Below are 25,448 nucleotides of genomic sequence, written 5' to 3' on the forward strand. Positions count from 1 at the left end.
AAGATAGAAAAAAATAGCAATAAATATATGGCATAAATAATTCCAGATCTCTGTGTCTGTCCTCTACAACTCTCCCCTCACTGGCTGTGGGGTGTCTGAGAACTGCTCCTCCTAGCCTGAAGTCTATTTTGGGGCTCCTCACGGACTTTGTGTTTTGTTTTGTTCCCATTGTTGATCTGCTATATTCCTTCTTGGTTTGCCCCACTGGAAGGAGGGAGGTTGGGGTCCTGGGATCTGCAGAGGAGCTGGTCAGACCACACTCCCTTCTTGCCTGTGTCCCCAGTATTGTCCTCTGTTGCTGTATGCTCCAGAGAGGGGACATACTGTGTCCTGCTGCTGTCAGTGTCCTCTTTCTGCCTCAGCAGCTCCGTGCAGGGACTCTGTCCTCAGGGCTTGGTATGCCAGTGTGGGGCCTAGTCCCTCACTGTCTCTCTTTCCTTCTTGATTTGCTTCTATGGGGGCATGGCAGGCCATCTCCTCTCCGGACCCTTTAAGCTTAGTGTCGTCCTCTGTAGCACATGCTTCTAGGGGAGGTTCAGTTTGACTTTGATTGGGGCCCTGCAGACATCTCTGTTCATGGGTGGCCCCATGTGGGTATGTTGCCATCAAGGTTTGGCATGCCAGGGTGGGGTTCGCACTCGCACTTCCATTTCTATTGAATAATTAACAATAACCTCCCCCTGGTTGGATTAGTCTCCTCCTCCTCCAGTGTCTTTATCTCCCTCTTCCCCACCACCTTTTCTCCCCACCCCTTTCACCTTCTTTGTGTTGGAATTACATGTGCATTCTTGGGTTTGGTTAGTACCTTGACCTATTGCCTGTTCCTCAACTGATATAATGTGAGATGTGTGGCCTTTCTTCCATACCTACTGTGCCGGCCGTTTATTCTTACCTCAGTGGACTCATGTTGTACTTGTCCTTTTGTGATTGGCTAGCTTCACTTAGCCTATTTTCCTCCATATCTTCCCAGGAGATCAGGTGCTCCATGGATCATCAGTGCTTTTCATTGATGCCTAGTTCTCCATTGTATGTATGTGCTAGAGTTTTCTAATCCACTCCTCTATTGATGGGAATGTACACTGCTTCCAGTTCTTTGTGATTGTGCATTGCTCCATTGATTCTTATCTCTTCTGGATTGATGCCCAGCAGAGGCATTGCTGGGTTTTAATGAGCCTCAATTTCCATTTGCTTTAAATATCAACAGACCACTTTCCACAGATTTTGCATAATTACACAACTACCAGCAGTGGAGAAGAGTTAGTATCTCACCACATCCTCTCCAAGAATTGTTGCTATCTGATTTACTGATTCTGGCTATTCTCAATGCTGTTAGGTGGTATCTTATGGTTTTTTAATTTGCATTTCTCTGATGGTTAATAATCGGGAGCTTTTTTCTGTATGCTTATTAGCCATTGGAGTCTCCTCCCAAGTATAATTTTTGTTCAAACCTTCTGTCCACTTCCTCAGGGGGTTAATGGTATTTTTATTTTGCAGACTAAGAAGGTATTCTAGATTTTAGTACTAATCCCTTTGTGTGTTGTGTAATTGCTCAAAATCCTCTCCCCGTCGTGTGCTCTCTGTTTGCTCTCTTGGTGGAGTCTTTAGATGCACACAGGTGTTTTTATCCTTAGTATTTGCCACTTATCAATTTCAGGTTCAATTGTGTCTGTATACCCTTCCCTATTGCAGTTAGTTTATTTATTCCCTGTGCCAAGGTTCTCAGGTTTGTCTGGATGTTTTCCCTGACGGTCCTGATATGTTGGGTTTTTAATTCCAGGTCTGTGAGCCACCTTGCTTTTGATCTCGTGCACGGGGTACGGTCAGGGTCTCATTTCATTTGTCTCTATGTGGCTATCCTGTGTTTGCAGCATCACTTGTTCAACCGGTCATCCACCTCCCACAGGAGGTTTTTGGGCCCATGTGGAAGATCAGTTGTCTATATGCTGATTATTATATTTCTGGATTTTCTGGGTTTTTTTTTCCGGTTTCTGTGGATCTGTCATTGTTGCAGAACCATGTTTTGACCATTGTGGCTGTATAGTAGGTGTTAAAGTCTGTAAAGCAAGCCCTCTCACTTTGTGTTTCACCTTAAGATATTCTCTGCTCCTTTTGGCCTCTTCCCTCTCCGTATGTAATTGGTGGTCAGATGAACTAGGTTTTAATGATTTGTTCTCCTGTTGCTTTCATCTTCCCATCAGACATGCACCAACATACTTGTCCCTTGAGTTGTATTCCCCTCTCAAGGACTGGGGGCAGGGGTGGCAGAGGCTATACAGTGCCACTCCCTTTAACCTTCTGCTTTCTAGGGGTGGTCTCCTAGGGATTTGAGATCCCTTTGTTTAATAAGTACGTCTGTTCCATTTCTACTTTATTCCTTTCTATTTTCCAGTGTCCCTCTTTGGGTAGTTGCTCTCTCTCTTTCTCTCTCCCCTCCCCCTTTCTTTTAACCCAGGAAGATGGAGGAGGAAGACAATAATGAAACATTCCAACCCTAACAAGATTTGAGAATGGGCAGGAATAGGATAGGCAGAGATTGTGCATTATATTCATAGGTGTCATGGTTTCCAGTGAGGTCCTGAGCATCTCCTCTGTTTGAGTGTCTGACAGGAGAGTATATAAGTGCCACCCTAGGGCCAGAAGCAGACTGTTCAGGAGTCAGGATAACCAGGAGTGTGCAGAGTCTAAAGGTTCTCCTGAGGGCAAGGCGATACAGTACAATGCTCACCCTTTCCCTTTTCTGCCCCTGCACACCAGCTTTGTTCCTGGGCCTCTTGTTCCTTCTCCAACTCTCCTCCCATGTCAGAAACTGTGCCTCTGGTTATGGCAACCAACATATTCCCGTGTGTTCTGCATATTCCCCTCCATTCCCACTAGTCTCTTTATTGGCTCCAATTCAGTTAGTTTCAAATAGCAAAAAGAAAATCAATTGTGTCAATTATAAAATCAAGACATATTATAGATATGATTTAAAAATTTGTGGTCTAGTATGGTGAAACATGTTTCCCTTCACCAGAAAACAGCATTAATAAATTAAAAGGGTACTGTAAGAATAATGGGTCCTTTTAAATGAGCAAACTATACATATATGTAACATGTTATATGATATATGTTATATAATGTATTTTTTGTTATTTGCCATTGTAACATTTCAAGAATGTACATCGGAGCCATTATTAGAAAGAGGAAGAAAGACGCACACACACATTTGCACACAAAGAGTGAAGTGCTTCTTAACATTGTTTTCTAACTAACTTCTCAGACATAATAGTAAGCCAAAAATTTTCTTAACATTGCAATATTAAATGACATTATTTACATATTATTTGTATTACTTTTCAGTATGCACTTGAAACCTGTATAAGGCCTAAGGAAGACGAAAAAAGAATTATTGCATTTGAATTATGGTGTAGGCAAAGAAATTTGAATAAAAGGCAGACTGTCAAGAGAAAGTTACAAGGAGAACAGCTCCAGAAAGATGATTGGCACAGTGACTGCAACAGTAGACTCAGTCATCGTAACAGTTATGACCATGGTGTAGGATTTGTGATGCTGCAATTCTGCTACTCTCTTCCTCAGTCCTCTAAAGGACAAACTGATCTGAATTGGAAAAAGTAAGGCAGAGGGTCCCTTAGAATCCAGGATGGCAAACCGCACCTTACATACTTTGGACATATTGTTATGAGAGATAATTTGCTGGAGAAATCATCATGTCTGGTAACTGGAAGGGCAGAGGAAATGAAGAAGGTGCTCTATGTGATGGATTGCCACTGTGAAGGCCTCAATGGGAGCAGACAGGAGCGATGGTCAGGACAGCACAGGAACGGGCATGGTTCATTCTGCTGTGCACAGGCTCGCTATGGACTGGAGAAGACTGGAGGCACCAGACACGAACAACATGAGTCAGAGACTGTTTGACTTCACATAACAACAAAGCTTTTTAATAAAATGGCTTATAATTTAAATTTATTTTTGAAACTTATGGAAAAGCTTGAAAGGCACAATTAATTTTTATAACCAACAGCATGCCTGCTTGTAAACTCTTATGAAATTGTCAGATTTGAGTTGTAATTTTTCTCATTTAGTATTACTTCAATATAAGATTAGGAGTCATTTTGGTTCAAATTACTAAATATTTAACTGCTAATAAGCAAACAAACAATATTGGCTGTTGGATCCCACTCGGCAGATTCACAGGATAAAAATGTAGAATTCTGCTTCAATAAATTTTACAGACAAGAACTTTTTACTTATCTGAAAACATCCTGAGGCAGTTGGACATTTTCACAAGAGGTTTGAGTCAAAATTAATTCCATGGCACCTGTAACTATAGCAAATGTTACAGTGTTTGTTATATGGTATAATGACATCAGACATAGATAATATGGCTTCTGTTACTGAATTTTGTCGATATCCATGACCATCAAGTTAGTCCTGTCTCAGTGACCCTACTGGGGGAGTCCAAATCTGTGATGTGCACAGGATTAGATCACCAAGGTTTTCCTGTGATGGAAAGACTGATCGTTTAGAACACAGAACTTTTGGTTATTTATCTAGCAGGTACACATCCAGGAACCGGGGCTCCCTTGAACTCTCTAAATAAAGAGGATATATGGATAATGACATTTAGAAAAAGATACAAATATGTAGCAGTGAAGTCATAGGAGCCAGGACATGAGTATCCTTTATAGGTAAAAACAAATCAAGTCTGTGCTATTATTTCATCACAAGCACATAAATACAAGGATTATTAATTATAATCAAAGCCAAAGTTTGGGAGTGAGGAGAACATTATCTTTTAACCATTGTTACCGCCTGCAATCCAAGTAGGAATGTGTTGATATAATGAGAGTTTTCCTGAAAGAAGTGAGTGTTCTTCTCATAACTTGCCTTATAGCCTCCTTTATCTGTTTGTTTCTAAGAGTATAGATGACAGGATTCAAGAAAGGAGGAACTATACAATAGAACACAGAAATGACCATGTCCTGTATCCGAGGGGAGTTGGAGGTTGGCTTCAGATATACAGCAGCACCAGAGCCAAGGAAAACTATGACAATGAGGATATGTGGGACACAGGTGGAAAAGGCCTTACTTCGTTCTGCTCTGGTTGGAAACTTGAGCACAGTAGAAAATATGTGAATATACGACATGGTGATGAAGGAAAAGCAGCCACCACCTACTATCATCAAAGAGACAAAAATCACAATTTCATTGGCTAAGATGTCAGAGCAGGAGAGTTTCAGTAGGGAGGGGATATCACAGAAAAACTGATGAACCACATTAGAATGACAGAAGGACAAACGGAATGTGTTCCCAGTGTGCAGACCTGAATAGACCAGACCACTGAGCACAGAGGCCAGTGTCATTTGGACACAGACACGAGGGGTCATGATCACATGGTAGTGGAGGGGCTGGCAGATGGCCACATAGCGGTCACGGGCCATGATGGTGAGCAGCAGCAATTCTGCATAAACACAAAAAAATACAAGGAAAATCTGAGCTGCACATCCAACTATGGAAATCACCCTGTTGTTTAGCAGGAAGATGACACACGCCTTGGGTACAGTCACAGAAATGTAACACATGTCCCAGACAGACAGATTCAGGATAAAGAAATACATGGGTGTATGAAGTCTTTGGTCAACAGTGATCACTGTGACAATGAGAAGATTCCCTGTGAGAGTAGCCAAGTACATTAGTGAAAATAACATTGTGTGCAAGACTCTCAACTCCCACACATCAGAAAATCCTGAGAGTAGAAATTCAGACACTCTGGTAGAGTTAGGCATTTTTGTATAATTTCTTTAAAATTTTGGGACACACATTTTAAAAATTCCTAAAGAAAAAGAGAGAAGAGATTGTAACTATGTGCATCAATCCCCATATATGCATTATATGTACTATATCTGACATTTCTAAGCATAGCATACCCTAATATTAGCTCTTGCTCCTATAGTATTTCTCCTGGGGCAAATTATTTCTCAGTTTCAACAAAATACTTGTGCTCAGGTTGGTTTTCATTTCTATCAGTGATGTATATGTAAAATTGGGCCTCAAAGATCCAAAGTTTTCCCAGCAAATTTATTGAATTAATATAGGTAATTTCCTTTTATGTATATTATTACAACAGATTTAGTATATAATTAATTTCTGACCAAAATACAAGACATAGAGAGAGAGTAGACTACAGTTTTAATAGAATATCTCATTTTCTCATTATTAGTTTTATTTCATTTTCTCCCTATGGAGGAACAATTATTATTTTCAACTCTATTTCCACCTACATTTTCCATAGATTTTTTTTCAATTTGGAAAATCCCCAGAATTATCCTTTATGAGAATTTTTTTTCTGTTGGCAATATCTTTTTGTTCATATTAACAGTTGAGAAGTTATGGTTTCATTTAGACATCTTATTTTCTCTATCTGCACTTTTATAAAATACTTTATTTAATGCTATAGGGTAATTTTTATTCTTATTTAACCTAGATACCATAATTATCAAACGGAATCATAATTACACCAGGTTTCATTTATTTAGGCTAGCAAATTTTGTTTACATTATTCACATATTATACAATATAATTCTCATTGTAATTATGCAACCAAAGAAAGTTATATACAAAAGTTAAAATGCAATAATGGTACAATGAAAAGACCAAGTAAATGATCCTATTAATCACTGCAAGGGCTTCAAGGCCCACTCAGAGTGACCTGAGGGCACACTATAGAATTGCACCTGTGGGTTTCTCAGGCTGTAACTCTTTGTGGGAGTAGAAAGTCCCACCTTTCTCCAATGGTGCTGTTGGTGGTTTCAAATGGTTGACCTTTTGGATCGCAGTGCAATGCACACCTAGATCCTTTGTTGTTGTTAAGTACCATTGGATTGGTTGTGATCCATAGGGTCCCTAAGCACAACTGAAGGCAATATTACCTGGTCCTGCATCGTCTGCACATCCTAGCTTTTGCCCATTGTTGCTGCTACAGTGAAGCAAATCAATAGTACTGACTGCATTCTAATAAGTAAACAAAAAGTAAACATAAATCGCAACACTCTGGTTTTTTCCGTGTAATTATTTGTTTTTAAAATGTACATAAGAATATAAAATATGCTGAAATGTTATGAGTAGAGTTTGGAAAGCTTAAAATGTGTAATTCTTTAGCTTCATGTTTGAAGGCGGATGGGTCTATCAGCTATAGGAGTTTAGAGAATTACATCATTCTCCCATCCCTCAAATGTAAAAATTAAACTATTCTTTGACTTTTTTGAACAACAGATGAGATACTGTTTCAAGCCCCCAAATTGTAAGATATATTTTGTTCATTGATGGATTTCTCATTTACCCACATATCCATTAATCTACTTACAATTTCCTCAAATTTCAAAAAGTATTGTGAGATTAATTATATGCAGCTAGTGACCTGGAAGCAGTCTTGATGGGCTCTCTGTAAATATAATTATGACCAAATGCTTATGTATGCAATAATATGATATCAAAAATACTTGAATGTACTTTAAGTAAAAGGAACTCTGTGTATAAAATTTGCATATATGTCATATAATCACTGGGTCACTCTGTAGAAAGAAAATATAAAATTGAATGCTTAGCAAATGGACAGTGTGTTTAAATATCCTTAGTTAAATATTAAAAATAGCAAATAATTTTTCTTCAAACAAAATATACTGAATAAATATATTAGTATACATTTAAACTATCCAAACTATGCCGTTGAGATGTAGACCTGTACACACCAATTTCTGAACCTGCCACAATTTCTAGCTTCAGTAAGGTAAAAGGCTGTTTCCCACCCCCTCTCAGTTTTTAATGAACAACTGTGAATCCTACTATAATGACTGGGGGTATTTAAAATTGATTTAGTCAAAAACTAGTTCATGAGTGTGAGTATATTCCCTATTTATATATTCTATTTTAACCTCATTTACAGTATTCTTTGTAGATCATCTATTCATGTAGTAACAAAGAGGAGTATGCGAAAAATTAAATTAATAACAACAAATACTCACAAGATGTTATTATATATGTTGTATAGGTAGTTCAGGATCTCCGGTAAGGATGCAGTATTTGAAGTGAGGACAAATCTGAGTAGGCACATTTCTCAAAATGACTGAGACTCTGACAACAATCCTGCTTTTTAACTAGTACCTCTGTGTTCAGATAGATCTAAGAACACGAGGAAGCTGTTGGCAGGAGAAAAACCCCTGGGAGTGCATCCCCTGGCATTCAACAATAGCCACCTCCCAGCAGGAATTTAAAAAAGATAATTGCTTCTACAGGGATAGTGAACAGGACCCTAAGTATGGGTCCTGTTATTGAAACTTTTATGTCTCAAGACATATTAATATATTTGACCATTAAAAAATTCAAAGATCATGACAACGCAGCTGAGAGGGTTTACTGAAACCCTAAAAAAGGCTGAACATGATAGTGGCACTGGAGGAAAGCAAATGGAAATAGAGGAAGGGACTCAGAGACAAAGGACATTTTTTTGGCTTAAATACAGGAATGTACATATGTAAATACATTTACATATAATGATAGGGAACATAGATCTATGTACATATATTTATATGTTAATTATTATGATAGAAGATAGTAATTGGGCCCCTACTGAAGTACTCACTCAATGCAACAATTTGTTCGAATTACCTGGTATTCTGTGATGGTCACCTTCCTTACAGGATCCCTGAAGACAAAATGGCAGCATGAGAAAATGTGGTGAAGAAAGCTGATTGTGACTGGATATCACAAGATATTGCACATGAGATCTTTATTTTTTTAATCTTTTTATTGGTGCTCATACAACTCTTATCACAATCCATACATACATCCTTTGTGTCAAACACATTTGTACATATGTTGCCATCATCATTCGCAAAACATTTGCTTTCTGCTTGAGTCCTTAGTATCAGCTCCTCATGTCCCCCCTCCCTCCCAGCTTCCATCTCTGCTCATGAACCCTTGATAATACATAAATTATTATTTTGTCATATCTTACACTGTCTGAAGTCTCTCTTAACCCATGTTCCTGTTGTCCATCCCTCATGGAGGAGGTTTTATGTAGATCCTTGTAGTGGGCTCCCCATTTGACCTAGTTTTTAATCTTCCCCAGTGACCCAGGAAATATGCTAATATTTTTCCTTTTTTTTTTTTTTTGCTCATTTTATTGGGTTCGTACAACTCATCACAATCACATCCTTGGTGCCAAGCAAATTTGCATATTTGTTGCCATCATTGTTCTCAAAACACTTATTATTATATTGTCACATCTTACACTGTCTGATGTCTCCCTTCACCCCCTTTTCTGTTGTCTGTCCCCCAAGGAGGAGATTACATGTAGTTCCTTGTAATCAGTTCTTCCTTTCTAACCCACCCTCCCTAAACCCTTCCGGTATCGCCACTCTCTCCCCTGGTCCTGAAGGGATCATCTGTCCTGGATTCCCTGTGTTTCCAGTTCCTGTCTGTACCAATGTACCTCCTCTGGTCTAGCCAGATTCGTAAGGAATAATTGGGATCATGATAGTGGGGAGGGGTTGGGGAAGCATTTAAAAACTAGAGGAAAGTTATGTTTCTTCATTGCTACCCTGCAACCTGACTGGCTCATGTCCCACACAACCCTTCTGTAAGGGGTGTCCAGTTGGCTACCAATGGCTTTGAGTCTCCACTCTGCACTCACCCACATTTACAATGATATATATTTTTTGCTCCTTGATGCTTGATACCTGATCCCTTTGACAGCTTGTGGTCACACAGGCTGGTGTGTTTCTTCCATGTGGGCTTTGTTCCTCTGAACTAGATGGCCACTTGTTTATCCTTGAACCCTCAGACCCCAGACACTATATCTTTTGATAGCTGGGCATCATCAGCTTTCTTGACCACATATGGTTAAGCACATGTTTGTCTTCAGTGATCATTTCAGGAAGGTGGGCACACACTGATATAATTTTTATTTCTTTGATGACTGATAACTGGTCCTTGTACACCTCGTGGTCAGACAGGCTGGGATGCTTCTTCCATGTGGGCTTTGATGCTTCTCAGTCAAACAGCCCTTGTTTATCTTCAAACCTTTAAGACCCCAGATGCTATATCATTTGATAACCGGCACCATCATCTTTCTTTACCACATTTGCTTATGCACACATTTTTCTTCAGCAATCATGTCAGGCAGGTGTGCTTCCTGGAATGCCAATTTAATAGAACAACGTGTTCTTGCATTGAGTAAGTGCTTGAGTGGAAGCCCAATGCCCATCTGCTGCCTTAATACTAAGCCCATAAATCTATGCACATATATCTATTTTCCTACACTCTTATATAAATATATTTACAGTCTTTAGTCCTCTGTAAATACCCGGTGTCACCAGTTCTTTCCTCTATTTCCTTTTACCCTCCTCTTGTCCCACTATCATGCTCAGCCTTCCTTTGGTTTCAGTAATTTCTCTCGGTTACATTGCTCTTGCTGAATCCGTACCAGGCATCTTACACCCTTCTTGCCACTGATTTTCAATGTAGGGAACAACTTCACATTAGGCAAAATTCATTACATAAGAATTTGAGGTTGTGGAACATAACACAGTAAATATATTTATGTGAACTTTTAAGATGAATATCATGAGGAAATCTTAATAAGACAGCATTTACCAAAATGAACAAAATGTTTACCACATATATTGCATTATATATATTTAAGCATACAGTAAATTTATTGATTGGTTTACAATTTTGAATGTCTGAGGTAGGATAACTGGAGTACTATGCATTAATTTTGATGTAGACTCCTTAATTGCTCAGTTCTTGCATGAAATATAGGCAGTAAAAGACCCAGCTTAGACCCAAATGTTTCCTGCTACTATAGCATCCTGACATTTGCTGACATGTACAAGTCCATCATTTTGGATGGTGTGCCAGTCCATCTCATGGGGTTCTCCATTCTCCACAACGAGCCTCTACATCACCAATATGAAGTCTTCCTCTAGTGAGTGATTAATCCCTTTTGATGAAATGTCCAGAATAAAAATATCAAATAATATTTGTCATATAGTATTTTCATAAGTTGGTCACTCTGCTTTTCTTCATAGTTGGTTTTAGTACAGAAGCTCCACTGAAACCATTCAACCATGGGTGATTCTTTTAGTACTGACATTTTTTGAAAACCAGCAAAATTTCCAGTAGCATACAAGCCAGAACTACATGGAAATTTACAGGCAGACAGTCAGTTACACATTGTTGTTGTTGTTACAGTTATTATTATTTTTTATGTACTTAACATCCAACCAAATAAACAAAACTCAATGTCATTGAGTTAATTACTCACAGTAACCTCGTATTGTTGCTATTGTTTGGGGTCATTGAGTCAGTTCTAATCCGTGGTGACAATATGCAGAGCAGAATGAAACCCTGCCTCATCCCTGTCATTCTCACGATGGTTCATACATCTGAGCCTATTGTAGTAGCCTTGTGTTTTTCCACCATGTTGATGGAAATCCTCTTTTTTTTCACTCTCTCTACCAAGAATGATGTCTTTCTCCAGGAACTGCTCACTTCTGACAGGTTGTCCAAATTGAGTGATTGCAATTGCAATCGAAGTAATTCAATTGATGCATTGTGTTATGGATATGCTTTTGTTAAGGATATGCATTGTGTTGGATATGCAATTGATGTAATGTGTTATGGATATGCTATCCAGAGAGATCAGTCCCTGGAAAAGAACATGAGGCTTGGTAAAGTAGAGGGGCAGTGAGAGAGAGGAAGTCCCTAGGCCAGATGGACTGACACAGTGGCTGCAACAATGAGCTCCGTCCTAAGACCAGTTGTGAGGATGGCACGGGCTCAGGACCGGGTGCCGTTGCCTTGTTGGATGTAGGCTCACTATGAGCTAGAAGACGATGTCATGGCACCTCATACTGAGAAAAATTAATTTTAGACCCTTTTTAATGGAATTTTCAAAATTGCATGTTATTTATAAAGACACAAGTAATATTAAATACAAATAAATTATATGCTAACATTAATGTGAAAACACACAGAAGTCACTAAATTATTAGATTAATGTGTGAAAAAGACAATGATTTTTAACAGAGATTAGGAAAGTAATTTATATTAATAATTGGTTTGTTAATTTCAGTGGTATAATCATTCTAAATTTATTTTAACATTGTGATGGCATAAATCCTAGAGCTTAATTTTTTTAAATTTCATTTCTTTTCATTGACAACACAGATACAAATATGGCTTTGAACCTTGACTCAGGAATTACTTTTTAATGGCTTCACATCTGATACATCAACTTGCCAGAAAGCCAATGAGCTTGTGCTCCTTGAAGCTCTTGGGTTTAAATGGTGCCGTGTAAGCACCAAACAGTCTCTGTACAGCGACACTTCTTTTCAATTCCTTCTTATTTTTTAACCATGGTGGATAACATTTCACCACACTGCATCGCATTTTAGGATCTTAATGAAACAAATATATGTATAAATAGATATTGTTATATTCCTCTGTCTACATAGGTTCTGAGATCCAAGAACATTTTTCCTAAGATCACAGTCCTTTAAATTTTGTAGTGATTTTACTTAACTATCAGAATATAATCCTTTGGGTGAATGTATAATGGGAGTTAGAAAATAATGCATACACTTCAGATGATAATATGATTTTCAATAAATTTCAATTAGGTCAAGTTAGTCAACTATGTTGATCACACTTTCTTTGTATCTTTACTTTTTTAATTACTGTAAATGTATATGAAACAAACACTCTTCCCATTTTAACTTCATCACATGTACTAGTCCATGGTATGAAGTGCGTTGCTCATGTTGTTCAGCCATCCTCCTTACATGTTTCCAAATTTTCTCACGATTACTTTTCATGTCCTTGTTCCATCAGTTGTTATGAGTCATAACCCAAACAATTTCATTACGAAAGTATTTTATTAAATTTTCCGTTTATCTTCACAAGTTTTTTTTTCATGTGTTGTTATATTATTATTGCAGACAATTGTTTGCCATCCTAACTGAATGAAAATTCTACATAAGAACTTAAAGTGTAATGGTAATATGCCTACCTACATCAGAGAATTGATTTCCAAATTAAGGTTTTGCAAAAAGGTGTTCCATTTGTGGACCAGCAGAATATATGTCAATTTTTGCTGCGTCTACTGTTGCTGTTACTGTAGCTGCTGGCGTGTCAGCTCAGACGGATGCAGCATTTACATAACGGAACAAATACTGCTTTGTTCTGTGCCATTTCCATGATAATTGGTCTACTTAAACTTCTATTACATTTATTCTAATATAATTATTTGATGTAATATTGCTTACATATTACTAGGTTTATAATCCATATCTAAGATAGTAAATATAAATTATTGTATTTATTTTATATATAAAGCTGCATTTGAAAAAAAGCTGCATTTGTATTGAAAATGCTATATAATACAAACATTTTCAAGCACCATTCTAGTTTTAAAGTATTATGTTTTATGAGATTAGTATGACACATCGCCTTATGATATTAATAATATCAAAAGGAAGTGCTGATTTTAAGTACTGAAAATAATGTCTCAAGCGGACTCCAAGTGTCTTGCTTTTGGAGAAAATGAAGGGAACCTTTGGCAGAGGCTAAACTGGGACCTTTGTGGTGCCCAATCCCTCTTGTGGCCTCAGCCTTAATCTCTGTCCCTTGTACACTCAGTCCACATCATGTCAACAGTGAATTCAGAAAAGTGCACTCAACAGAAAGCCCATTTAAACAGCAGAGTGGTGAGGCTGTGCTAACCAGGAAGGATTGACTCCAGGGACAAAGAGTAAGACAAGAGGGGAAGGTGCCATGTCACAGGGGTGACAAGAACCAGAGCTCAGCTTATATTTCAGTCCAGGAGAAGGTGTCTAACCACGACTCTCACCATTTCTGTGAGGTGTGCAACAAAGGTCCAGGTGAGACCTGTTCTCTGGAGGCAGTCCCTCCATAGCTGTGCACTTACCCTCAGGAGACCCAGGGTGCATCTGACCTGGAAAGTACTTCCCTCCCAGCCCTGTTAAGATACAAATTGGTAGGGGAAGCGAGTGTAGGAATATCCCCTAGTAATCTCTGCTTTAGTGCCACCTCTTCCTATGAATTTCTCTCTCCTTCCCCCACTAACTAAGGAGTTTTGAGAAGTAAAGGTGGTAGAAAATATGTTTTCTTAGGGGAATTAACTGGGTTTTAATGACTTGTTTTTCTGTTTCCCCCTTGTTCCAATCAGACTTGAATTTGCATTCTTATCCCCTGAGTTGTACTAAGGTCTGCAGAGTGGTGGGCAGGGGTGGAGAGAACACGAGTTGTGACTCCCCTCATCACCTCACCTCTGCTCTCTATAATCCCTGCTCTGGCCTCTTAGGAATATGAGAGGTTTTTGTTGAATACTTATTTTTGCTCTCTTTCTAGTTCCTTCCTGTTTTATTGTCAGGTGTCCTTTCATGGGTAGTTGGTTTCTCTCTCTCTCTCTCTCTCTCTCTCTCTCTCTCTCTCTCTCTCTCTCTCTCTCTCTCTCTCTCTCTCATGTTTCTCTCTCATAACCCCAAAATAGGGAAAAGGAAGACGGTAGAAATCAAAGATTCTGCCCTGTGTCAGTCTGGGTAGACTAGAGAAACAAATCTCATATGTGTATAACTCGTATGTGTATAAAAAGAGGTTTATATACAAGAGTAATTGAATATTGAGCAAACATCCCAGCCCCGTCCAGATCAAGTCCATGGATCTGGTGTTAGCCCTTATGTCTTATACCAATTTATAAAGTCGCCTTCATACTCATGAAACATATGCAATGACAGGATGATCATAAGTCAATGGGTGGAAGTCTTGTGAATCCAGTGGCGGTTTAAGCATCTCAGCAGTGGAAGGGGTCTCCATGTGGCTTCTCCAGCACCCAGGACTGCATCAAGATAGGTACATGTGGCTTCACCAGCTCCCAAGGCATGGAGTCTATTAGCATAGTGCCATGTGTCTTGTCAGTAGATGGTCTCCAAGGGAGTGAGTAGAGTGAGACAGTGTCTCAAATCGACAAATGATTACATAGCTACTATAAGCCCCTAAAAATATTTGAGAATTGGGAGGAATAGGGAAAGCAATGATTATTCATTCATAAGTGTAATTGTTTGAAATCAGGTCTTAAGCATCTTCTATTTGAGAATCTGTCAGGAAAAAAATTAATATGAGAGAATAAAGGATTGAACTCCAAGTGCCAGAAGCAGAATCTTCATGGAGTTGGGGTAAGTAGGAGTATCCAGTGTCTATAGGTGCTTCCTGAGGGTGGGGCAATACAACATAGTGGCCACCTCTTTCACTCTTCTACACCAGCACCCTGCTCCAGACCTAGTTCTGTTTTGATTTTCCATATCTCTTCCCATGTGCACTGGCTATGTCAACAAACATATTCCTGTGTCTTCTACATATTCCCCACACTTCCTAGTCCTCTGTGTTCACTACAATTGCAATTAACTTTATTTTTTAATAAAAATAAAATTGATTGAGTGCCAAACTTAAAATCAAGACCTAATATGGTTATGATTTTAAAATTGTTCATCAAATATGGTCAACAATTTTCCCATTCAACAGATAATATCAGTAACAAAGCTGAAAGGTTACTGTAAAAATAGTGGATCCTCCATAGGACCAAAGCCACTAGTAGATACAATGTCTCCTCATCAACCTCAAGCGCTATGGGGAAAGCACTGGAGTCACAGTGTGGGAATTATGCCCAGTCTGATCCCCCACAGCAGGGTGAAAAAGAACAGAACACAGCAGAGTAATAAGGGAAACAAAACAATTAAGTCCGTGAGGAATCCCAAAAATAGACTTTGGACTCAGGAGGCAGGACTTGGTCATTTGTCAAACTTGATAAAAAAAACATTCATATAGGCCAGCATATAAACATAGGCTTCCCCCACCCCCTTACTTTTCTCTACCTATCTCTGTCTCAATCTCTCTCTGTCTGTCTGTCTTTCTCTCTTTTTTTATGTCTATCTATATGAGATAGGCTGGAAAACACTAGCAGGAACAAAATAATTGGACGGATGGTTTTGGGCCAATATGGAAGTGAGGCAGTTGAGGGAAAGGCTGGAGAAAGCCAACACACCCAGGGACAAGGGAACAAGTGATCTAATGTCGATGGACAGCAGGGTGTAGAATGCCTGGTGGGGTTTGATCAAGTGCAGTATATCTGAGCAGAATTACTGAGAGCCGAGCGAAGGTCAAACAAGATGGTGGGACAAGAGGAAACTAAAATAAAGTAGATGAAAGAATTAGGATGCTAAAGTCATACAGGTACAAATATAGGCATGTATATAAATAGATATATTAATATTTAATGATAGGGTTTTCGGTCTATGTACATATATTTATATGTTAATATTAAGGTAGAAGACTGACATTGGTTTTCTACTGAAGTCCTCCCTCAATACAGGAATGCTTTGTTCTAATAATCTGGCATTTTTTTATGCTCACCTTCCCTACACGATTGCTGAAGACAAAATAGGTGCATAAGCAAATGTAGTGAAGAAAGTTGATGGTGCCTGGCTATTGGCAGATATAGCATCCATAACCCTAAAGCTTGAAAAAAAACAAGCAGCCATCTAGCAGGGACGAAATAAAGCCCACATAGATGAAGCACACCAGCCTATGTGGTCACGAGGTGTTGACAGGTTCAGGTATTAGCCATCAAAACCCCAAAAAACAATCATATCGATGTGAAAGAGTGGGGTTGGAGTGGAGACCCAAAGCCCATCCGTAGACAATTGGACATCCCCTCACAAAAGGGCCACAAGAAAGGGACGAGTCAGCCAGGGTGCAGTATAGCACCTTTGCAACACACAACATACCTCTAGTTCTTTAATGCTTCCTACACCCACTATCATGACAGTACTACCTTACAAATCTGGCTAGGCCAGACCATGTATTCTGGTACAGTTAAGAGCTCTCAAAACACAGAATCTAGGACAGATAAACCCTACAGGAACAGTAAAGGAAGTAGTGATACCATGAGGGTAGGTGGAAGACAGGGGAATAGGTGGAGCAAGGGGGAATGGAACACAATGATCAATGTAAAACTATCCCTCCCCTCCCCTACCACCCCCGGGGATGAGAACAGAAATGTTGATGAAGGGAGACAGTGGATGGTTTAACATATGAAAATAATATAAATTCATAATTTATCAAGAGTTCACAAGTGTGGGAGGGTGTGTGGGTGAGGTAATAAAGAGGAGTTGACACCAAGGGCCCCAGTAGACACAAAATGTTTTTAAAATGATGATGGCAACATTGGTACAAATGTATTTGATACAATTGATGTATGAGTTGTAAGAGCACTCAATAAAATGATTTATTTTTAAAAGAATAATTTATCCTCTTACATGAGCAAACTATACAGCTATATAAAATGTAGTTTTTCACTATTTTACCATTATAACATTTCAAGAATATGCATCAGAACCCTTATTGTAAAGGAGATATTAAAGAAACACACACACCTCAAATTTCTTGGAAATTAGTTCAATTTACCTTCTAAAATAATATTAAAAAATGTTCTACTCATGCCAATTTTAAAAATGCTATTTTATTCACATAGTAATTGTAATAATTTTCATTGTGTATATGAAATACATACCGGGCTTATGAAGACCAAAGAAGAATTAGTACAATTCAATAATTTTGGTGTTGGCAAAAAATATTGAATATAATGTAGATTGCCAGAAGAAAGAGGCAAGAAAGACTCTGAAAAGATGAATTGATACAATGACTGCAACTATAGGCTCATACATAGTAATTATTATGAACATCGTGTAAGATTGGCAGTGTTTCCTTCTGATACAGGTAAGGTTGCTACGAGTAAGGACAGATCTGTTTCTTCCTTAGCAGTTCATCGAACTGTCAACATTCTTTTCCAGCACCACAATTTAAACGCATGGATTCTTCTATGAGTTTCCTTGGACTTTTAACAAATAAAGTAGTCTATATTGGAAGAAGTCTGGCCGTGTGCCCTTAGAATCAAGGATGGAAGGACTTCATCTTAGATACTTTGGACATATTTTCAGGAGAGATAAGTCCCCGGAGAAGGCCATCATGTTTGGTAAGTTTGAAGGGCAGCAAACAGAGAAAGGTGCTCAATGCGGCGGTGTGACACAGGACCTGTGTCAATGGGATCGGGAATAGGAATTATTGTCAGGATGGCACAGCACCAGGCAGGGCTCCATTCTATTGAGCAAGGGTCACTATGGGTTGTAGCCAACTGGATGTCACCAAACCATTAAAAAATGAATAAGGAACCATTTGACCTCACATAAGAACAAGGTTTTCAAAAAAAATGTTTATAATTCTAATTCATCTTTTGAAACTTAAGGAAGAATAGTAGATGCAATTAATTTCTCTTAAACACAGAATGCTTCCCTTTGCTGTAAGAAAAGCATTATAAATCTTATAATATGACAAGATTTTAGATGTCATTGTGTACATTTTAATATCACTTTAAATATAATATTAGGAGCCTTTGTGATTCAAATGATTAAATATTTACAAACAAGAAAACAAAAATGCTTGGCAGTTTGAACTCACCCAGCCAGCTCCACAGGATAAAACTAGCATTCTGCTTCAGTAACTTTTACAGCGATGAACATTTTACAGTTAAGAAAACATTCTGAGGTAGTTCTATGTTTTCACAGGAAGTCTGAGTTAAATTGATTTTTTAAAAAAAATCATTTTATTAGGGGCTAATACATCTCTTATCAAAATCCACACAATTTGTTCGTTTGAGAATGATGAGGGCAATGAATGTACAAATGTGCTTTATACAATTATGATGGTCACCTTCCTTACAGGTAATGTAATAAATAAAGATCCCATGTGCAGTCACAATCAGCTTTCTTCACCACATTTTCTCATGCTGCCATTTTGTCTTCAGCGCGGTAGAAAATAAAGGGCCACAAGGAAAGAACAAATCAGTCAATGCATCACAGAATACCAGGGGCCCAATTACTATCTTCTATCATAATAATTAACATAATTAACATATGTGTGTTTTATCATTGCATCTTTAGTGCTCCCAGCCAGCCATCCCTCTCAGGACCTTAGTTCTACCTTACAAATCCGACTAGACTAGAATATGTACACTGGTACAGATAAGAGCTCTTGACACATTTGACACATAGAATCTAAGACATATTCCCTACTCGGGAACAGTAAGGGAAGTAGCGATACCATGAGGGTAGGTGGAAGATGAAGGGAGTAGGGGGAGAAAATTGATCACAATGATCAATGTAAAACTGCCCATTACCCTGGGAATGAGAACATAAACATCTGTGAAAGGAGACAGTGGATAGTGTAAGATATGACAATAATATAAATCTATAATCTATCAAGGGTTCATGAGGGGGAGGGCAGGAGAGGGAAGGAAAAAAGAGGAGCAGATACCAAGGGCTCAAGCAGAAAGAAAATAGTTTTTAAATGATGATGGCAACATTTGTACAAATGTGCTTATACAATTGATGGATGGATTGTTATAAGAGTTGTAAGAGCCCCCAATAAACTTATTTATTTTTTTCAAAAGAATAATTTATCTTCTTACATGAGCAAACGATATATCTAACTGTATAAAATACATTTTGTCATTATTTTACCTTTGTAACATTTCAAGAATATGCAACAGAATCATTATTATAAAGGAGGTATTAAAGAAACACACACAACAAAAAAGAGGCAAGTGTACTTTAATTTTATTTTCTTGGCAGAGAAAGTTTAGTTCACTACTAAAAATAATAATAATCCACTAGTTGTAACGATTTTCAGTGTGTGTATGAAATCTACAAAAGGCATAAGGAAGACCAAATAAGATTTATTACATTTTAGTTATGGCGTTGCCAAAGAATATTGAATATAAAGTAGATAACCAGAAGAAAAATGCAAGGAAGACTCTAAAAAGGATGGATTGACACAATGACTGCAACAATAGGCTCAAACATAGTAATTATTAGGAACACGGGAGTGGACTGACAGTGTTTCCTTCTGATATATATATAAGGTTTCCATGAGTAAGGGCAGACATGTTTGTTCCTGAGCAGTTCACAGTACTGTCAACATCCTTCTCCAGCACCACAACGCAAATGCATAGATTCTTCTATGATCTTCCTCGCACTGCTAAAACACAAACTGATGCGTATTGGAAGAAGTAATGCAGCATGCCGCTTAGAGGAAAGGATGGCAAGACTTCATCTTCATACTTTGGGCATATTTTCAGGAGAGCTCAATCCCTGGAGAAGGTCATCATGTTTGGTTAGGTGAAAGGGCAGCAAAAAGAGGAAGACCCTCAATGTGATGGATTAACACAGTGGCTGCGTCAAAGGGATCCGGCCTAGGAATTATTGTCAGGGTAGCACAGGACTGTGTAGGGGTTCATTCTGTTGTGCACAGGGTTGCAATGGGTTGAAGACGACTTGATATCATCTATCAATAACAATTTTAGTAAAAAAACTTTTGACCTAACATAACAACAAGGTTTTCAATAACAGTATTTCTAACTTTAATTTTATTTTGAAACCTATGGAGAGGATAAGAAGGTGTAATTAATTTCCTTGAAAAACAGAATGCTCCCCTTTCCTGTAAGAGAAAACATTATACATCGTATCATATAAAGAAATATTAGATGTCATTATGCACATTTTTATTAGTAGTATAAATAGAAGATTAGGAGTCTTTGTAGTTTAAACAATTACATCTTTAACTGCTAATAAACAAACAAAGCAACAAAATTTTTTCCTGTTTGGACCTACCCAGCAGCTATATAGGATAAAGAACAAGCATTCTGCTTAATTAAAGTATACAGATGGGAGAATTTAACAGCTATGAAAGCATGTTGAGGCAGTTCAACATTTTCACAAGAGCTTGGAATCAAATTGGACTCCATGGCACCTGTAAACAGTAACAAATGCTAGATTGTATGTCTTACTGTACAATTGTACATTGACATCAGGCAAAACTAATATGCTTTATCCGAATTCTGTAGAATTCTTGGCCATCAAGTTAATTTTGTCTCCATGACCCTAGAGAGCGAGTCCAAGGCTGTGATGTGTGTATAAGCAGATTGGCAAGCTTTTCCCCTTTTATGGAGTGATTGACACAGACCTCTGGTTATCAGTCTAGCAGCTACACTTTCAGCAACCAAAGCTCCCTTGAGGAGGGAATATACGGAAATATATATTCACAAAAAGATAAAAGTTTGTAGCAGGGAAGTCATAGGCATCAAGAAATGTGTATTTTTTGTGGGGAAACAAAATCAAGTGTGTGCTATTATTTCATTGCTAGACATAATACACTGTATGTTAGTTACAATCCAATCCAGTTCCCCAGAGTTAGTAAATGACCAGACATTAACTTTGAAACATTTTTAACTCTTACAACCAAAGCACAAATGTGTTGAAATAATAATATTTACCTGAAGGAAGGGAATGTTCTTATCATAACTCTCCTTATAGCCTCTCTTATCTGTTTGTTTCTAAGACTATAGATAATAGGATTCAATAAAGGAGGAATTATAGAATAGAATACAGAAATGATCATATCCTGTATCAGAAGGGAATTGGAAGTTGGCTTCAGATACACGGCGGCAGCAGAGCCAAGGAAAATTATGAAAATGAGGATGTGTGGGATACATGTAGAAAAGGCCTTTTTTCGTTCTCCTCTGGTTGGAAACTTGAGCACAGTAGAAAATATGTGAATATAAGACATGATAATGAAGGAAAAGCAGCCACCACCTACTATCATTGAAGAGGCAAAAATTATAATTTCATTGGTTAAGGTGTCAGAGCAGGAGAGCTTCAGCAGGGAGGGAATATCACAGAAAAACTGATGAACCACATTAGAATGACAGAAGGACAAATGGAATGTGTTCCCAGTGTGCACACCTGCATAGACCAGACCACTGAGCACAGAGGCCAGCGTCATTTGGACACAGACACGCGGGGTCATGATCACATGGTAGTGGAGGGGCTGGCAGATGGCCACATAGCGGTCACGGGCCATGATGGTGAGGATCAGAAATTCTGTATAAATACATAACACTACAAGGAATATCTGAGCTGCACATCCAGCCACAGATATCACCCTGTTGTGTAGTAGAAAGATGACACACGCCTTTGGTACAGTCACAGAAATGTAGCACATGTCCCAGACAGAGAGATTCAGGATAAAGAAATACATGGGGGTATGTAGTCTTTGATCAACAGTGATCACTGTGACAATGAGAAGATTCCCTGTGAGAGTAGCCAAGTACATTAGTAAAAATAACATTGTGTGCAAGACTCTGACCTCCCACACATCAGAAAATCCTGAGAGTAGAAATTCAGTCACTATGGTAGAGTTAGACATTTCAGGATAATTTCTTTAGGACTTGGTGAGACACATGTAAAATTACCTTAAAAAAAAAAAAGAAGAATCAACAGAGGAAATAAAGATAGTAAATATATGCCTTGATCCCCATTTATCCAATATATTTCCTATATCTGGAATTTTTAGTATAAAATACCATAATATTTACGCATCTTCCTTTAGTACTTTTCCTGGTGTAAATTATTTCTGAGTGGCATCAAAATCAGTTGTGTTCAAGTTGGTTTTCATTTTTATCATTGATGCTTATGGAATATTGGGAGTCGAAATCATAAGTTTGCCTTGCAGATTTATTGCATTAATATAGGTAATGTCTATGAACATATTTTATTACAACATATTTAGCATGTAATAAATTGGTAACCAAATTATAATCCATACAGAGATAGTAGACTAAAGTTTCATTAGACTAACTCAATATTTTATGAGTTGTTTGAGCTCACTTTCTACCTACTGAGAAAAAATACTATTTTATCTCCATTTCCACCACTATTTTTTTAAACTTTATGTGGAAACTTCCCTGAAGAATTATTCTCTCTGATAACAATTTTCTTTTTATCAATATATATTCATTCATATTAATAGCTAAGAAATTTTGGTTTTATTTAGACATCTGATTTGAAATATTTTATTACATTTTAAAGGGCAATTTTAATTCTTATTTAAACTAGATACCATAATTAATCAAGGGAATTATTATTACACCAGGATTTTTTATTTAGGCTAATATACATAGTTTAAATTATTCACACATTCCAAAGTATTATTGACATTGTAATTATGCTATTTAGAAAATGTTATACACATGTTGAAATGAAATAACTGTACTATGAAACAAATTGGTATAAAAATCTATGAAAATGTACGTTTAAGAGCACCTGTAAGTGATAGGTTTTTCTGCTCAAAGGATAGGTTGTTTTAGAGGGAGCTTTTTCTCTACCAGAATTTTGGATTGTAACAGCTTTTCTGTTTCCCACCAGGACAATTTATGTTCCCAGGTCCTTTTAATTTGTTTTTGATCCATTGTGGCTGTCAAAGGACTGCAAGAGCCATAAAAGCCTATTTAGGGTCCACTTTTATATCACAGTGATCCAGAACTGGAAGGTCGTTCCCGTGATTTCCTACCAATTGCTGACTTAGACCACATTCTTTTAGGGATGTTATTGAAAAGGAGTTGTACTTATGTTTTAGATTTTATTTTCATTCTTGAAATTAAAATTTTATAAGTATAAGCATATTTTGACCTTAAATATGTCTTGCCATATTTTAGAACTTAAATATATTATTAATGATCACTTCACCTGAAAATGTGATTGGTATATTTTGATTAAATGCTTTCTCAATTTATATAATTCAACACAATTAATCTCCCCTAGTTCTATAAATTTCAAATAATACATATTTTATCTTTTATTGAAATGTAAGAAAATAAATATTTTTGTGGTAATATTTGTTTCATTGTACTTAAAGCTGACTGAGATGAATTTGGTTTGATGCTCTATTTTGTTTGTCAAAAATCACTGCCATCGATTTTATTTCAACCCAAAGTGACCCTATCCATGGGCAGAGAAGTGCTGCTTTCCGTTTGGGGCTGTTCATCTTTTAGGGAACTGAGGGCTCATCTTTCTCCTGTGAAGCTTCTGTTGGTTTTGAATTTCGCTTTTTGTGCTTGGCATCCCAGTGGGCAGCGCCTATACAACCAGTATTCCCTGTATTTTTTATAGAACACTGATTTTATTCCTAAATCCTGAACATATTTGAAAACTTAAATGAGATCCCTTTCAACCTTTCACTAAATTGCTTGTGTTCTTACTCTTATATATAATCCTGCTGTTTGAGAGTTTATTGGTAGCATTGCAAAATCTATTTGGTTGAATATGACTACTGAATAAACAAAGGTAGCTAATTTATTTCAAAGGTAGCTAATTTATTTCGGTTATATTTTCTTGATGATTGAAATATTAACAATAATTGCTTGATATTACTCCTGTTAAAGTCAATGACAGAATTAAACTACCATATTATAGAAATGTAAGAAGATTTAATATTTTGAACATATAGTGAAAAACTATTGACCTTTTGGATCACAATCCAGTGTGAAGCTGTACCTATTGTTGTTAAGTACCATCTGGTTGGCTGTGATCCATAGAGACCCAAAGCACAACAGAATGACATGTTTCCTGGTCCTGCAGCTTCCTCACATTCTAGCTTCTGCCCATTTTTGCAGCTACAGTGAACCAACCATAAGCACTGTATTGACTGAATTCGAATAAGAAAAGAAAAAGGAAATATAAAGCACCCTCCTTTTTTAAGTGCAATTAGTTGTTTTTAAAATGAATGTGACAATATAAAATATCCTGAAAAGGTATGGAAAGAGTTTAAAAAATATTTCTTAGCTGAAAATTTGCAAGTGGATGGGGTATATCCAGGTATTGGAGAATTTGTCATAGAAGATGAGAGAATTACATGATTCTCTCATCCCTCAAAATGTAAAATCAATTTGTTTTTTTGATTTTTAAATTGATAGGATACACTTTAAAACCCCCCAAATTTCAAAATATATTTTGTTTATGATGGATTTTCCATTTACCCACATATCCAGTATTGATTTACAATTTTCTCAAATTTCCAAAGTATTATGAAATGAATGTATACAGATAATATTCTGGAAACTGTCTTTAGAGGAGCTCTGTAAATGTACTTACCGTACATACTTGAATATAAGCTGACCCGAGTAAAAGTAGTAAGTGAAATCAGCTATTCAAGTTGTAACAAAAACAATGAGATGAAAAATTAAATTAATAACCACAAATACTCACAAGATGTTATTTCATATCTTCGAAAGAAAATTGGGGATTTCTGGTAAGGATGCAATGTTTGAAGTGAAGACAAAAATGAGTAGGCGTATTTCTCACAATTACTGAGACCCTTAAAAGAACTGTTCTGTTTTATAATATGCTTTCAGATTTATCTAAGAACAAGAGGAGGTTTCTGGCACTCGAGAACCCCAGGGGTGTGTATCCCTTGGCATT

General features: G+C 37.4%; 2 protein-coding genes across 2 annotated transcripts; both read right to left on the reverse strand.

Moving 5' to 3' along the window:
* Positions 1–4,805: 4,805 nt before the first annotated feature.
* LOC142440365 (olfactory receptor 14C36-like) lies at positions 4,806–5,786 on the reverse strand. The gene has a single exon (XM_075542824.1). It carries the CDS (start codon positions 5,784–5,786, stop codon positions 4,806–4,808), a length of 981 nt encoding a protein of 326 aa, XP_075398939.1.
* Positions 5,787–21,462: 15,676 nt separating this feature from the next.
* Positions 21,463–22,401, reverse strand: LOC142441196 (olfactory receptor 14C36-like). Its single transcript, XM_075543248.1, has one exon. The coding sequence runs from the start codon at positions 22,396–22,398 to the stop codon at positions 21,463–21,465; it is 936 nt and encodes a 311-aa protein (XP_075399363.1). The 5' UTR covers positions 22,399–22,401.
* Between the last annotated feature and the right edge of the window lie 3,047 nt (positions 22,402–25,448).

This window comes from Tenrec ecaudatus, chromosome 2 (assembly GCF_050624435.1).
Source record: "Tenrec ecaudatus isolate mTenEca1 chromosome 2, mTenEca1.hap1, whole genome shotgun sequence".
NCBI classification, from domain to species: Eukaryota; Metazoa; Chordata; class Mammalia; order Afrosoricida; family Tenrecidae; genus Tenrec; species Tenrec ecaudatus.